Source organism: Piliocolobus tephrosceles, chromosome 13 (assembly GCF_002776525.5).
Source record: "Piliocolobus tephrosceles isolate RC106 chromosome 13, ASM277652v3, whole genome shotgun sequence".
Lineage (NCBI taxonomy): Eukaryota > Metazoa > Chordata > Mammalia > Primates > Cercopithecidae > Piliocolobus > Piliocolobus tephrosceles.
This window is the reverse complement of record NC_045446.1, coordinates 90,190,127-90,205,812: the sequence shown is the minus strand read 5'-3', so window position 1 is coordinate 90,205,812 and position 15,686 is coordinate 90,190,127. Positions and strand designations below refer to the sequence as shown.

General features: G+C 36.0%; 1 protein-coding gene across 3 annotated transcripts in view; it reads right to left on the bottom strand.

Moving 5' to 3' along the window:
• The window catches only part of CNTN5 (contactin 5), a 1,320,702-nt gene that overhangs the window by 41,941 nt on the left and 1,263,075 nt on the right, over window positions 1–15,686 (bottom strand). For all 3 annotated transcript variants that reach the window (XM_023208001.2, XM_023208000.2, XM_023208002.1), the window contains one exon: window positions 8,740–8,849. In XM_023208001.2, the coding sequence (XP_023063769.1) occupies window positions 8,740–8,849 (110 nt within the window). The remainder of the gene's footprint in view (window positions 1–8,739; window positions 8,850–15,686) is intronic.

Below are 15,686 nucleotides of genomic sequence, written 5' to 3'. Positions count from 1 at the left end.
TCCTACTCTAATAATTACAGTCAGATCATAAAATAAAGAATAACAACAACCTTGTGCCTTCTCCCCTGAAGAAATCCCCACCACGACTTCTTTTATAGAGCAAAACACAATTGGTGTCTTTTTGGTGCAATCAATAAGTGGAAATGGCTTTAGTGACATGTCTAAAATGAACTTCTGAGTTGCATATCCTCTGGAAGGTTTAAAATGAACACGTGAACCTTGTACATAGCCCAAGCAAAGAAGTTGCTAGAGGTGCCTTTTAGTGAGCATTGTAAAATGGGACAAGTTATTTTGTCTTTTTTTTTTTTCTTAATAATCACTAAAGTGTTCAGAATTGAAACCAGGACACTGTGCACTTAAACTCATGCTGCAGAATACGTTGTTGCTTATTGTTAAAATGAGTCCAGCTATTAAAAAGATAAAAATACAGTTAATAATTATCTTAAAAGAAGGGATGAATGAATACAAGCACCATAAAGTTGGCAATCATGGAAGACTTTGTTCCACAGGCAGAATATGAAATATAATATAAATATTTTAAAAATTATGTCTACTGAAAAAAGTTTCATTTCTATTGTATTCAGTTAATATAACTTTTATTCGTTGACTTATTTAGAAAATTAAGGACAATTTCAGGACAGAAGCATATTCTCATGAAAACAGAGAAACTTACACCCATATAGGGCATTGACACAAGTTTATTCACACAGTTTGTTCAGAGGATCAGGATCCTAAGGAATCCTGGGATAATTATAGACATGAGAATTATAATGTTCCAATGTATTTCTTTTTTGCTTACTTTAACTTCCCATAAACCTCCCTCAAGATTAGACTGTGAGCTTTTTGAGGGTAAGGACTAGGTCTTATTTATATGTACATTCCCAGTGCCCAGAATAGTGCCTGATACTGAATAAATGCTTGATGAGTGAAGGAGTGAAAAAAAATGAATCATCCAACATTCCATTATCACAGTTTACTTTGTCTGTTTTGCTGATCTGGGAAAATCACAGAAATGGTTATGAAATTTGGCCTTATCCTTTACTCTTCCTTCTTGCCAGAGTGGCATCTGCTCTGAATTTGTATGCGCATAAAAATCCTTTTATGTTCTGAAAAGCTTGAGGGACTCTGCTCTAGAATTCAGAGATTACCATTCACAGGACACTTAATGCTGGTGGGTTCATAAATTCAAAACTGAACCTAATAATTTACTTGTATGGGCTAGTGACAGAGATGGCAATCCAGATGGGACAGTCATGGTTATTCATGAATCAAAGTTGTTCAATAAATACAGCCCACTTTCAATTTTCAATCATGCTGCATATCATAAGCTAGACATTTCACATATCTCAGTGTCAGTGCTTTCTACATGTAGTCCCTGCTGCCATAAAATTTCAAGCTAATTCCATGCAGGTAACCAAAATTTACAAATGGGTGGTTCTAAGCAGATGTTGACAAAATTTCTCAAATACTTGAAAAATACAAATAGATGGATTAATGTCTACATTTGGAATTTCATATTTTTTTTCTTATTTCTTCAGATGGTCATTTTTGTGAGGTAGTGCTATCCTTTCAGGAGGCAGCTGGTTGAAAGGAAAAGATACCATTTTTCTTTGTACAGTGGGGTTCTCATGTAGCCTAATTGTGACCTTTTAAGATGTCCACAGATGGATCCACTCAGAAACAGAAAGGGATAAAATTGCTAAATTGTCCTCAAGCCCCTTACCATTGATCACTTTGTCTGGGCTGCTATCATTCTGACCTTGTGTTTTTGCAAAACTATTTTTACCATCTTAATTGCTATGAACATTCTATTAGATAAAGCAGTTCATCAATTTAATAACAAAAATCAATCACTATTTGATTTGAATTGTTTCACGTACTTGAAAGTGTTGGGTTAGTTAAAAATGAAAATAAGTTTACTTCAAAATGCTTGATTTATTATTTCTTAGACCAATTAAGCTGTAATGGAAGCTTCCTTGTGAAAGACCAAAATGCCAAGTGTAAGTTCATTATTGACAAATGCTACCAGGGGAAGCCTCTGACTGAGATCCTTACTGATGTTCTGCAGAAATGCATCAGGGAAAAGATTATCAAAACCAAGTCATCAGCAAAAGGAGCTACCAGAAGTTAGGATCAAGACCCTAGTTTAGGATTGAAGCAAAATACAAAAACTCAAGAAAACAGAAAAAGTCTCCCTTGCTAGACTGCAAACTTCATAACGTCAGGAACTCAGTTTTATTTATTGTTTCAGCCTGAATACTGCATCAAAACATAGCATGTATTTAATGAATACCAGTTAAATAAATAAATGAATAAATAAGTAACAAGATTCAAATGAAACATAAAGAAAGCCAGGTCAGGGAAATGTGAGGTGGCATTTGACTGCCAACTTAGGGTCAGAATCAGAGTCAGGCTGCAACAAAATCAGAAGAACCTGCAGTCAGAAGTGGGAAGGGAAAGCCTAATAGCAACTTGCAGGAGGGAGATCAGGTAAGGTTATGAGAGATTTAAGGACTTTATTGCCCTTAATGATGCCATCTTCTCTCCAAATGACTCTTGCTCAAGTATAATTTCCCTCAATTAGTAGAGAAGAAAGTACAAAGATTTCAGAGACAAGTGAATCACAAATAGGTTCTGGTTTGATTATTTATTAAGGAAAATGCATTGAGGTGTTACTAGTTAATACCACACTACATATTCCAGGGATACAGTCATCAGTTTCAAAGTGGAACATGGGTATGGACTTGACAGAAAACATATTCTAGAAGGAGATAAATCTGTGTACATGACTTCAGAAATGATATCTTGTTTCTTATTTACCTTCTCTATAATGCCTGGTACATCAAGACAAACACCATGTTAAAGTCTCAACTTGACTTCTTTTCACTCCGTTTGTTTGAGGCTAAAAGAGTTTTCTGCAGTGGCTACTTATGCTCACATTATAGTATGTGGTGCAAATATATATTCAGAGGTTGAATTTTGCTCTTAACCATTTCTGATACCAACACGGGAGAGCTGTGATTCTCAACACAAGAATGAATACCAAAACCCTTTGGTGTCCTGACAAGATACAGGAAACTCCACATCAAGTAAGGTGCTGATGGGCTGAGAGCTCTGAAATGACATTCCTTTGCCCTCAAACTATTTCCACTAACCATTCTTTAGAAGCAGTGGCATTATTAAGGTTACTAAATGTCTATAACTTGAAGTTACTAATTGACAACGTAAGGGATATTGATTATTTATTTGATTGTGGAAGTTATCACTAATAACCTGTAAACCAAACAGGCACTTTTCCATCATTATCTCACTTGATCTCTTGGCAGCATTAAGCATAGTTGGCCAGTTCCCTCTTTTTGGTCAACTCCTTTAACTTTTTTGATTCATATGTGGTATTCCTGCTACCAAACTGATTTATTCTTCTTGCCAGTCTCCTTGCTGATTCCTCTTCTTCAGCTCAACTTCTAAATGCTGAGTGTTCCAGGACATAGCATAGCCCTCCTCATTCCCCTCCTCTCTACTTCTCTCCTCTGCTCTTGAAATTTTGTTCTCTGATGCTTTCCTATGGCAACATGGCTTTAAATACCACTTCTATAATGGCCACCTCTATGTTTTCAGCCCTGTTCTCTCAATTAGACTCCAAACTGGCATGTTCTACTGCCTATCTGACTTACCCTCTTAGATTTCCAGTAGGCATCAAAAATTCAATGTGATTAAATAGAACTCTTGATTTCCTAGCTTCAAATCTGTTCTTCGTTCAGCTTCCTTCATTTTTTTTTTGGTAAATGGCACGATTTACCTATGTGACCAAGCCAGAGATGCAGGAATCATCACTTCTCTTTCCTCCACATCAGATCAATCAGCAAATCTTGCCAGTCCTGCCTCTAAAATACACCTGCTTCTCTCCCACTCCGCTGCTATGGCTGAAGTCTAGGTCACAATCATTTCTTGCTTGGATTATTGTGATAACTCTTAACTGCAATTTTCTGACCTTTCTTTCCTCTCCCTTTCATTCTTCACATAAGAGCAGCCAGAGTGATTAAAAAAAAAACCCCATAAATTGGACATTATGACTTCCCTCCTTAAATTGTCTCAATGACTTTCTACTGCACTTCAAATAAAATACAAACTTTTTTTCATAATCCATATATCTATAGATATCTCGTCTCTACCTAGTCCTCCAACTATTTTAATTTTCCAGTGCTTCACTTTCTTTCTGTTCTCACAGGAAGCAGGTTTGCTATACTTTTCGTCCTCTATGGGTATTGTTATTAGAGTTTATCTTGTTACTTATTTGCTTGATTTTTAAAAAAATTGTCTTCCCCCATTAGGATGTAACATTCTTAAGAGCAGAACCTTATCCATCTTATTCATGTTCTGATTTGGGAAAAATAAGAGGGGCAGCTGAAAACACTGTCTTCTCTATTTTCAAAATGGTTCATAGTTAATGCTTTTGTCGTAGCTTGCTGTTTTAGACTTTGCAGGGAAAGTTAAAATTATGGCTAGAAAAGTGACTCATAGGACTGATATTATAAGTACATAAAATGTGAAACCCATTAATTTGGTTTTGGTGACAAATGCCCTTGTTTCAATATTTGTTTCATTGTCACCATGCTCTGAATTCGACCATTAGTAAATATAGATAGGATTGTGGTAGGGATGGAGTGAAAAAGAGGGATAAAAGTAAGCAAAATTGTTAAGCTTTATGGTTTCATTATATTTTAGTAATAATTAGGGAGATCTTTTACTCTGTGACATTTTTGATAGAGAAAAATAAGTGGGGAGAAGATGAGAGCAGTAAATTCCAGATGTGTTCAGTGAAGGACAGAGGCAGAACTCTCTTTCAAGGGAAAAAGAGTACAGAAAAGAGAGAGTAAGAAAGATTCTGAAAGTTTCACCTACATCATATTTAGTGTTAAATATACATGCAGCTATTCAGTTATGAAACAGTGTAAATCAAAAACAGTCTTCGCAGAATATACTTAAAATAACAGTTAATGTCATATTTAGCCAAAGTTTTAATTATGTTCTATTTATAAAAAACAAAGAATTTCCAAATTAATGAGATGTTGATTTTTATTTTCTGGTGACAAGATGCCATATTTTGAAACTACAGAAATGGAATAGTTACTATGCCCATGAATTCTGTCCCAGTGTTTTTGTATAAAGTCATTGTCAGAATTTTCGTTGATTTATTTTAATTCAAAAATGTGGTCATTATGATGATTGTTCCAGAATTTGATTTGTTCTTATTAACGTTCTGTTTTTACATATATTCCATTTTTGCTTGCAATAAGTTATTTTGAATGAACCAGTCTAGTGAAAACATTGGGCTCTGATGGTCTTGAGTGTCACTCTTGAGTGTCACTCTTGAGTAATCTTGATCTTAACCTCCAGTCAAGCCTTCATTATCAGCATTCCATAAAATCTCTCTCATCAAAGTTACTTACAGTCTCCACATTGCTGTATCCATCTGGCAATCTCAGGTCTCATCTTTCTGAATTTCCCAGCAGCATTTGACACTATGGAACATTCTCTCCATTTTGAAATTCTTCTCTTGGCTTCTGCATTTCTTCAGTGTCTCTTTCTTAGTTTCTTCAGCCAGACCCTCTCCTCTCCTTTGCTGAGTTCCAAATTATGGGCCGCCCCAGAGCTCAATTCTCAGGCACCTTCTTTATCAAATATTCAGTGATCTCAGCTGGTATATGCGTAAAAACTATTTATATTCTGATGATTTCCCATAGATATAGCTCCATCCCCAATCTTCCTCTTAACTCAAGATCCAAAACAGAATCCTTGATTTTCACTCTAAAACCCACTCTTCTTTGTGAGTTCCTCATCTCTGTGAATGACAATGTCATTTACCTATTTTCTTGGTAAATATCTCTGCAATTATCTTTGTCTCATCTTTTTCATAGCCTACATGTAGTTTGTGGTCAAATTCTGTCCCACCTCAATTCAAAATATATTTTAAAATGTCCACTTCTTATCAACTCCACTGCTACCACTCTAGTAGAAAGCAGCCTCATTGTCACTGAGGATGGAATAGCTGTTCCTCTGCTCTTCTCTCTGAGGTCCTCCCCAGGGTCTATTCTCTACCTTCTAGACTGAGAGAGGCTTTACATATGTCAGATCTTGACTTGTCCCTTCCAGTTAGAAATACTTCATGACTTCTTATACTTTGGATGAAATCTGAACTTCTCTGGTTCCTAAGACCCCAGAAACCTGTTCCTTGTCCTGATAATCTCTTCATCATCGTCCTGCTACCACTCTCCCTGTGCTCCCTGCTCTCACCAAAATTACTCACTTCCTGTTCTTTGAAGAAGTCCAGCGTGCTAGTACTTCTGAGCTCTTGGGCTTGCTGTTCTCTCTGCTGTCTCTCATTACATCATGTCTCTACTCACACGTCACAACCACAGAAAGGTTGATTTCTCAAACCTCTGTAAAATATCAGACTCTCTCACTCTTTACCTTCTTGCCCTAGTTTTCTACATAGCCTGTATCATCAACTGAAAGTATACCACATATTTAAAAAAAAAAAATCATACGCTTATTTCTTAGTTTGTTGATCGTGTGCCTTCCCTACTACAATACAAGCTTTATAAGAGCAGGGACTTTGTTTTGCTCACTGTTTTGTTCCTGGCATTTAGCTCAATGTCTGGTACTTAATAGGTCTACATAAATATTTATTGAATTAAAGAATGAATGATTTATATTTAGGAAGGGAAAAGTTGTGCACATGTGATCTCTACAGGACCTCACAGAGAGGTGTCAACATGGTGAATAATGATGGTTATCTGAATGTCATGCTAATAGGGCAGGTAAAAAAAAAAAAAAAAAAGCTTGAGGGTGACTGGCTATATAAAGGGAACATCCCTCTGAGATATAGGAGCCTGGGTTGTCACTCTTCCGTGCACCAGAATATACTTTGTGGCTTTCTGAAAGTACACACACCAGACGTCTGCCCCAGATGTTCCGATTCAGAGGTTTAGAGTGTATTCACACTAATGTAGTTCTTTTTGGTTGAAGTCCCCAAAAGCAGAACTTGAGATAGGGATTTTAGTGCATATTATTTACTGTGAGGATGCTTACAGGTAAAACCTATTAAAAAGGGACGAACTCAGAACAGGGAGCTAGAGGGAGCTGAGCAAGAATGTGGTTCCAGGAAATCTGGCTTGGGCCTGATGCACACAGCAAGGCTCTGTATCGTAAACTATACCATAAAGTTGTTTCCTCCCTGAAGTAAGAGACCAGTATCAGTCAGTCATTGATCTTAGGCTAAGTGTGGTGAGGTCACTTTCCAAGTAATGTAGCTCTCCTCCGTGGAGGGCAATTCTCTAGAGTGGGAGCTGAGAACCATTAGCAGTCAACACTCACAGCAGCTGGAGGAGGCACACTGTGTCTCCTCCATAAGGAAGGGAAACTGGAAAAACCACCACAATGTTTTCTGCAGTTGGATAGAAAGGGGCTAATTGTGCTGCACAAACATTCACTCATTCATTCGACGTATATTTATTGTGGTCAGTTATGGGCCAAATATATATATTATCATTTGCTGAGATTTAATGATGAACAAACATGGTTCCTGAAGGATTGGGAGAAACAGAAATATTCATCACATAAACATGCAGTCATAATGAGATACTTACTAAATTATTCCAAATAATTAATTGAAGCTAGATTGTAGAAATAAGTCCATGATATTGTATAAGTAGGTAATGGTTTCCCATGAATTGTTTTTGCTGTAGCTCTTAGAAAGATGGTATAAATTCTTTATCATAGAAATCATTATCTAATACGACCTGTATGTTAATCCAATAATTATCAGGCATTATTTGAAAACTCAAATAGAATTAAAAATATGTTTCAGCCTGGAAACCATGTTAGTGTACAAGTCCTATACTTGATCATTATTCAAAACACAAGATGAGTTTCCCTTAATGGGAACTGAAGCAGAGGAAAAGTAAGAATACTTTTTTTTTAAATGCAACCAAAGTCTTGGGTCAGATGCTAATTCTTTTTGTCTTTTAGACATTATCCCCCTTATTCCTCTCCATGACTGACCAAGCAAGGCAAGAACAAGAACAAGAGCTGTGTGAGAAGCAGAACCTTGTTATCATAGAATATTCATGTTCACAGACTACTCACAATCTGCTAGTCTCTGTGGAGGCTAAAATTTCATTGGTGTTATTCATTTGATATGAAATGTTCACCACTATAAGACTGGAATAACTATGTTTAAAAATAGCAACATTTAAGGGACAAAAAAAAAAAAAAAAAAAAAACTATCTGAATACATAGATACAATACAGATCATTAAATTCCAAGCAAAATTTGATAATTCAGCACTGGGGGTAAGAAATACCAAGAAAGTACAAAAGGAAAACCTGTATTTATATGTTAAATTATTAGAAAGAAAGACACAAAAACTTTTAAAATGACCAATTAATTGGATACCATTAAATATCTACCTATAGCTCCTGCTTTTGTCTAAAACTCTATTTTCATCTTTTAAAAATATCTTTGCATAGTGCTATGGAAGCTATTGTACTGAAAAATAAACCAGTTAATTAGCAATATAACAGATGTCAGTAAAATAGTATTTCTCAGTTTCTTTAACATAGAACAAAATTTCAAAGAAATTCTGTTGAAATTCTGAAGTGTCACCGAGACCTATCTTTAGGAGAATGTGATGCCGGAAGAAATAATAAGGCTTATTTTCAATCATTCTGTTCATACCTCAAATCCCTGTGGTCTTCCTAGACTCTCTTTAATGTGTTTCCATGCAACAAGAATCTCTGACACAGACACACTTGTTGCCTTCACATCTGTGGGAGCAGCACTGGGTTCTGTATGAAGGAAAATAAAACACAATTATAAAAAGTTTATGTCCATCAAAGCATTTCAGCTGAGTCTGTCAGGTGTTAACTTCCTCTTACCTTATTTTTGAAATGAAGTGCTGTGGTAGTTATAAAAAAAACAACAAAATATAAAGGTAATCCTTTTGGATTTCTATACTTGGGTCAAGTCTCATCAATACCTTACCAATGACAAATGACAAATCTAGCAAGACAGGCAAAGACATTAATCCTTGGATCAGCTAAGACATTTCTGGGGAACTTAAATTTTCTGCCAATCTAGCATAATGCCTATAAAAATGGACTGTGGCGTCAGGGTTTGCTTTTTTTGTTGTTGCTGCTGCTGTTGCTTTTTGCCTTAAAATATTTATTTAGCTATTTATTTACCTTTGGGTAAGTTGTTTTATCTCTTTCTAAGCCCTAGTTCCCTCATCTATAACATGACTATAATGAGAGTATTTATCTCATAGATTTAAAGGTTGGTTTTAATTAGAATAGTACATATAAAATATTTAGTACTGTGCTTTGCGTTAAATATGTTCATTCACAAAATACCATATTATTTTATTTTTTATTCTGTGTGGGCATAAATAGTATCTAAATTTCATTAGACACTTTTTGTTGTTCCACCAGAAAACTACATTTTTGTGATTATATAAGGAATATGCTATGAATCATGATATTTAAATGGCATGCATTGACTTTTAAGACAGGTGCAGGTGGAAAAGAAAGTCCCTGAAGGGCTCAGTGCTGTGGCTCAAAACCACCTTTTCATTTGTTTCTACATTCAGTGACCTTTCACACTAATTTTTTTGAAACACACAATGTCTGACTGGCATCCATCAAAAGGTGCATTTTATTCGAGCCTGCACTTGATGTGAGGAACAAAATATTTCTAGTGTTGACACGGTTGAATCATAAATAGTGTGTCACAAACACACGTTAAATGAAATGGCAGAATAAAGGCTATACATTAGTTCAAACAGTTCTGTAAAAAGTCTATTAAAAAATTCTACTCCATAAAAATTGTAGAGATTTTGGTACTAACCCCTTATCACTGATTAGAGCTCAGCTTCATCTATGAAATTTTTGTTTTGTTTTGTTTTCTTCAATTTAGGGAACCATATAGCAAAGATTGAGTTCTAAATAAAAATGGTAAAAGGCAACATTGAAGCCATATCATTTTCTGAGGTGTTTCCTTTTCTAAAAGAAGCTAGTCATACATGTGTCTGGAATGCTTTTATATATTATTAATTGAAATATATCAGTCAAAAATATCTACCCTGTTACTGCAAAAGGAGCCTGCAAAAACTTGGTTGGTCCATGTTTGCACCAAGCAATTATTTTCTTTTGGCCAAACCTTTGTTAAAAACACATGCTATACTTGTGTCATCTCAAAGTGCCTTGGTGAATTCCCATTAATTTTTACACAGAAGCTGACATTAATTACTGCCATGGTATAAATTATAATTGCTCATTCTGTCACCTTTTGAATTTTTTTATTATTTTCCTTTGCTCATCTCACTTTCCAACTCCCTATTATTTGTGCATCTATCCAATCTAAAACATGCATTCTGGAAAAATCTTCTATCTTATTCTAGAATTCTGATTACCAGACTTGCAACGGACATTTTTTCCCCATTGCTATTTAGTAGGAGTTAAAATTCTTGATTTTGCAAGTAAATGAAAGAATGTTGATGTTTTTGAGGTTGTACAACTTGATCTCTGGGATTTAGGATACAGTTTATTTGAAAGGAAACCATATTTTGAATATCATTTACTATTCAGTAGCAGTTTTACTTCTCTTCAGAATAAATGCATTGCAGAGATTTGTGTTCCAAATGCCTTCTTTCAGCTTTTATATTGCTGAAGCAATTACATCTTTGTCAAAGAAGATTGCAGGGGGATAAATAACTTCAGAAGCACAAAACATGTGGTGGGGTAGCAACCGTTCCCTATCTCTTTATCTCCAAAGAAAGGAATTATTTCTCTATCAACTTTCAGTACTACTGTACAAGTTTAAGTAGTTCTCACATAGAAAGCTTAAAAAATGTTAAAGTAAAAGTAAATAAAAATGTTCAGAAACCTGCTTCTCAAACAAGCACCTTAATTTTTATTTAAAAGCTCTAAGGATTTTAAATTGGGGTCCCATCACACCTACATTTCACAGTTGCATTTTGGGGAGCTGCATGCTATAATTTCATATAACTGAATGACAGTGAATCAATCAACAAGAACTGAAGAGTCATTTTAAATTGTTTTTCACCCTCTTAATCTAATCAAGGGTGTCCAGGCTTGGCCCAGAACAGCTTTGAATGTGGCCCCCCAAAAATCTGTGAACTTCTTAAAACATAAGATTTTTTTGTAACTTTTCTTTTCTTTTTTTTTTTCTTTTTTTCTTTTTTTTTTTTAGCTTATCAGCTATCACTGTTAGTGTATTTTATGTGTGGTCCAAGACAATTCTTCTTCTTTCAATGTGGCCCAAGGAAGCCAAAAGATTGAACATCCCTGAATGGTATCAGAAGTTGATCTATGTTGACCTGAATTAGAAATTTCAGCATGTAAAAAGAGTGACCTCAGTCAGATTTTCCCAGAAATTTTAGTATGTAATATGTATACCCAAGTGAACATTTTCAACTGGGTCAAAAATTGGTCTGCGGACAGAAGTAACTAACTGGATCACAGAACATCTGGTTTGCATTGAAACTGGCCATTCGCTTTGAGCATCCCATTATAACTGATTGATGGAAAATTACAACTAGAAAGTACTCTAGAAGTCATTTGGCTCCAAAGTCACAAATGCAGGGGCAGTGGGTCTTTAGTTATGTTTTGTTTGTCTACATCATGTGTTAAATTAGTTTAAGCCAACATTTGAAAATAAGAATTTTGTTGGTGGGACTGTAAACTAGTTCAACCATTGTGGAAGACAATGTGGCGATTCCTCAAGGATCTAGAACTAGAAATACCATTTGACCCAGCCATCCCATTACTGGGTATATACCCAAAGGATTATAAATCATGCTGCTATAAAGACACATGCACGCGTATGTTTACTGCGGCACTATTCACAATAGCAAAGACTTGGAACCAACCCAAATGTCCATCAATGATAGACTGGATTAAGAAAATGTGGCACATATACACCATGGAACACTATACAGCCATAAAAAAGGATGAGTTAATGTCCTTTGTAGGGACATTGATGCAGCTGGAAACCATCATTCTCAGTAAACTATCATAAGAACAGGAAACCAAACACCACATGTTCTCACTCATAGGTGGGAACTGAACAATGAGATCACTTGGACACAGGAAGGAGAACATCACACACTGGGGCCTATTGTGGGGAGGGGGGAGGGGGGAAGGATAGCATTAGGGGATATACCTAATGTAAATGACGTGTTAATGGGTGCAGCACACCAACATGGCACATCTATACATATGTAACAAACCTGCACGTTGTACACATGTACCCTAGAACTTAAAGTATAATTAAAAAAAAAAAAAAGAAAAGATGAATTTCTGGCTTCTCTTGCTGGGGGGGCGGGGGAAAGAAGACAGTATGAAGCCTGAATTCTTGAGTGTTGACCGATGAGGTTTAGTGGTGGACTCCCTCAGTCTGGGCGTGTGCTTCTACGTATGCCAGAGTTCCTACCACTCCCTATTGTCTCACACAAGAGTACTTTATTATTTTTATTTCGTACCTCACTCCTATGTGCTTTGGGGTAATGGACCTGTTTTAAATCCATGCTGTCGTTTTGCAGATTAGAAAAGTAAAACGTACAGAAGTTGATTTATCCATACTCTGCTTTTAGCTGTGAAAAAGCTCCAACTAGAACTTGGGACTCAAATACTCTTTCCTCTGTTTTTAAATTGGCATAAAGAAAGAGGCTGGCTCATTCTTCACCTTGTAGAGTCCATTTTGAGTGACAGAATAAGTTTTATAGAAAACAGATAGTTCCTTCTTTTGTTGCCCAATTGCCTCCAAATAACTGACAGAGGAATGGATAGAATAAGATTAGAAGTAAACAAAAAGACAAAATAGATGAAGGGATCACTCAAAATACTAATAATTGCTATTTATTGAGGTTCTGCTGTGTTCCAAACCCTGTTATTAATTCTTTACATGTCTTAATTAATCTTCCCAACAACCACGTTACCACTACTAGCATTTTTTTCAGATGAAGAAATCAAGGGGCAGAGAGGTTAGGCTACTTACTCAAGACCCCACAGCTGCTTAAATGTGGAGGGAGGATTTGAACACAGGCGTTCAGGCCCTGAGCACCACACTGTTCTGCTTCTGTGCCTATGTCTCTGTTATACTCACCTGATGTTTTTTTCCTTTTCTATTTCTCTCTTTCCCCTTTGCCCCTCCACATCTAACTTCTCTCAAGAATGTTTGTGTTGGGCGTCCCACTAGGGCTCTCTATTTCTAGGTCTTGCGAGAAACCATCTAGATCCCCATCATCACCCACTTAACCCTGCCACAGGCTCACTATCAACTCCTTTGATTCCTATTTCACAGACTCCCTGGTAATTTTGAACCTCAGCTGCACAGCTCCTCCTCAGTCATGACATATTCAGGCATCTCTGAAACTCTCCTGATCTCTAAACCACAGGATGTTTTCTGCCACTCTCACTCCCATCTATTACACTGGGGTGATTTAATAAAAGTTCAGAAACTTATTTCTGAGACTGTACTAGCATTATATGTATTAGAATCAAAGACTTAGGAAACCTCTTTTTTTTTTTTTTTTTTTTTCCTGTTACTTGTGATGATATTAATTAGGCCATGGCTAACTCCTTCAGTGTAATCTTGGGATATGTAGTGGACAGGCTGATTGATAGGTTTGTTTCTGTTAGATTAAACATGTTGAACAGCATTACCATGTTCATGAATTTAGATGACACATTTGTATTAAGTGACCTAGCAGCTGGAGTTCTTCATGTAATATTGGGGTATGTGCTTGTAATATTGACTATACACCTGACTTCCCAAGAGATCCCTTTCCAAGAGACCACTAGAGCAACAGCATTAATCAAAAGAGAGTTTAATAAACTCCTTGAGAGAAAAGGTATGGTTTCATTATTTAAAAATTCAGTGAAGACAGCTGCAGTTGAACTTTTATAGGCACTAATTCAAATAGATCATCTGGAAAAGACAGGAAATTATTTCTTGTATTTTACAACTAATATGTCAATTTATTAATTTTCAAGTTCACATAAATCCCACTGAGCTCAGTTTCAGCTAAGGATGGATCTGGAGAATAACACCTTGGGAATGTTAGGTTTTAATTTGGGCTGTGGTAGCTCCACTTGCAATGAGATAATTGTATATCATTTTCTGCAAATGAGGACAGGCTTTTTAGGTTTAATAAATATATGAGCAGGACATTTTTTTACAGATAAGGCAAAAGCCAAGAAAACTAGAAAGGATAAAGGATCAAGCACATCACAAGTAAATGAATCTTACAACCTATAATTAACTATATCAGATTTTCTTCTGTTTTTCCATTAGGTTTAATTGAATGCTCCAGTTCTTTTCGTTTCTGAAGTTATGGTGAGAAGAACTAAGTGGAAAATGGGTATGTTTGAGTATTCATTATTTCTTGAAATGTGGAAGAAAAAGCCAATTTAATATTTTATCTTGGAAAAAATTATTTTTTATAAGTTTTACCATGCATTTTGAGAACTTATTTTGAAATTTCACTGTTCTTTTGATAACAAACGGAATTGTTTCCAAAATAAGGGTGTTGTATAGAATTATATCATACCCTAGAGGTCTGAAGTCAGGTTTAGGAATGCCCATAAACCTTGCTTGGTTTAAATGGCAAAGATATTTGACACATGTACAGGGTACATGGATATCTTGGCAGGCAAATATCTCTTTTCTCCAGGGCTTATGTCAGATGCCATTTCGTACTGACAGAGTCATTAAGGGTTGCTTCTCTTGTGGCAACATTGAAAGGTTAGCGGAAAAAACATTTGAAACTTTTTCTGAGAGTACTCTAGGGCAATACTAAACCTCAGAGTTGTGAGGCTTAAGGTCATATCCCAAGTGATTTATTGATCAAGCATCAACATTTGTAAATGATTATTTCTTTGAAAAACATGTCAATTCAAGGTTTTCTCTAAAATAATGTAATTTTATTTGCATTCTGATATACTTTATTGAGAGGAAAAGAAAGGGATAGAGAGAATGGAGAATGCGCATAAACACGTATAAAAGCATGGCATGTCTGGGTATGAACGTCATCTATTATCCATGTTCCACTGGGAAACAGGTTGAGAAGTAGTACTGTAAGGTGTGCCTTGTAAGTTTTTCTGTTCTGTGCTTCCCTCCCAATAACATAAATTATGGTGGCTGCATTTGACATTTTTCTTCCCAGCTTGGTATCGGCTATGAAAAGGTGGCTTTTTCACAGTGCTTAAGGCATGTAGCTGTAATCTTGAAAGGAAGAGGAAGAACTAAGCCCGTAAACGGAAATAGAAAGGCGGTCTCACTCCTCTTGTTCTTTACTGTATCTAAGAATGTGGAGGGATTTTGAGGTGATAAACAAGTGGATTGGGTTAACGGAAGAATAAGGAAGCAGAATTTGTCTTATGGAGAAATACAATCTAGCTCAGATTAGCTGGGCTTTGGGCAAGAGTGTAATGATAAAAGACACACTGTGAAGCTGTATGAACATCCGTAGACATAGAGGGGAGAAACCTGCACTGGCAAGAGTCTAAGAGTGTAATAAGTTATTTTACAAGTGCATTACAGGCCTTTACTCTTTTTAAAAATGGTTTAATCTTTGAAATGCTCACTCCTTTTTAAGTAAAGCA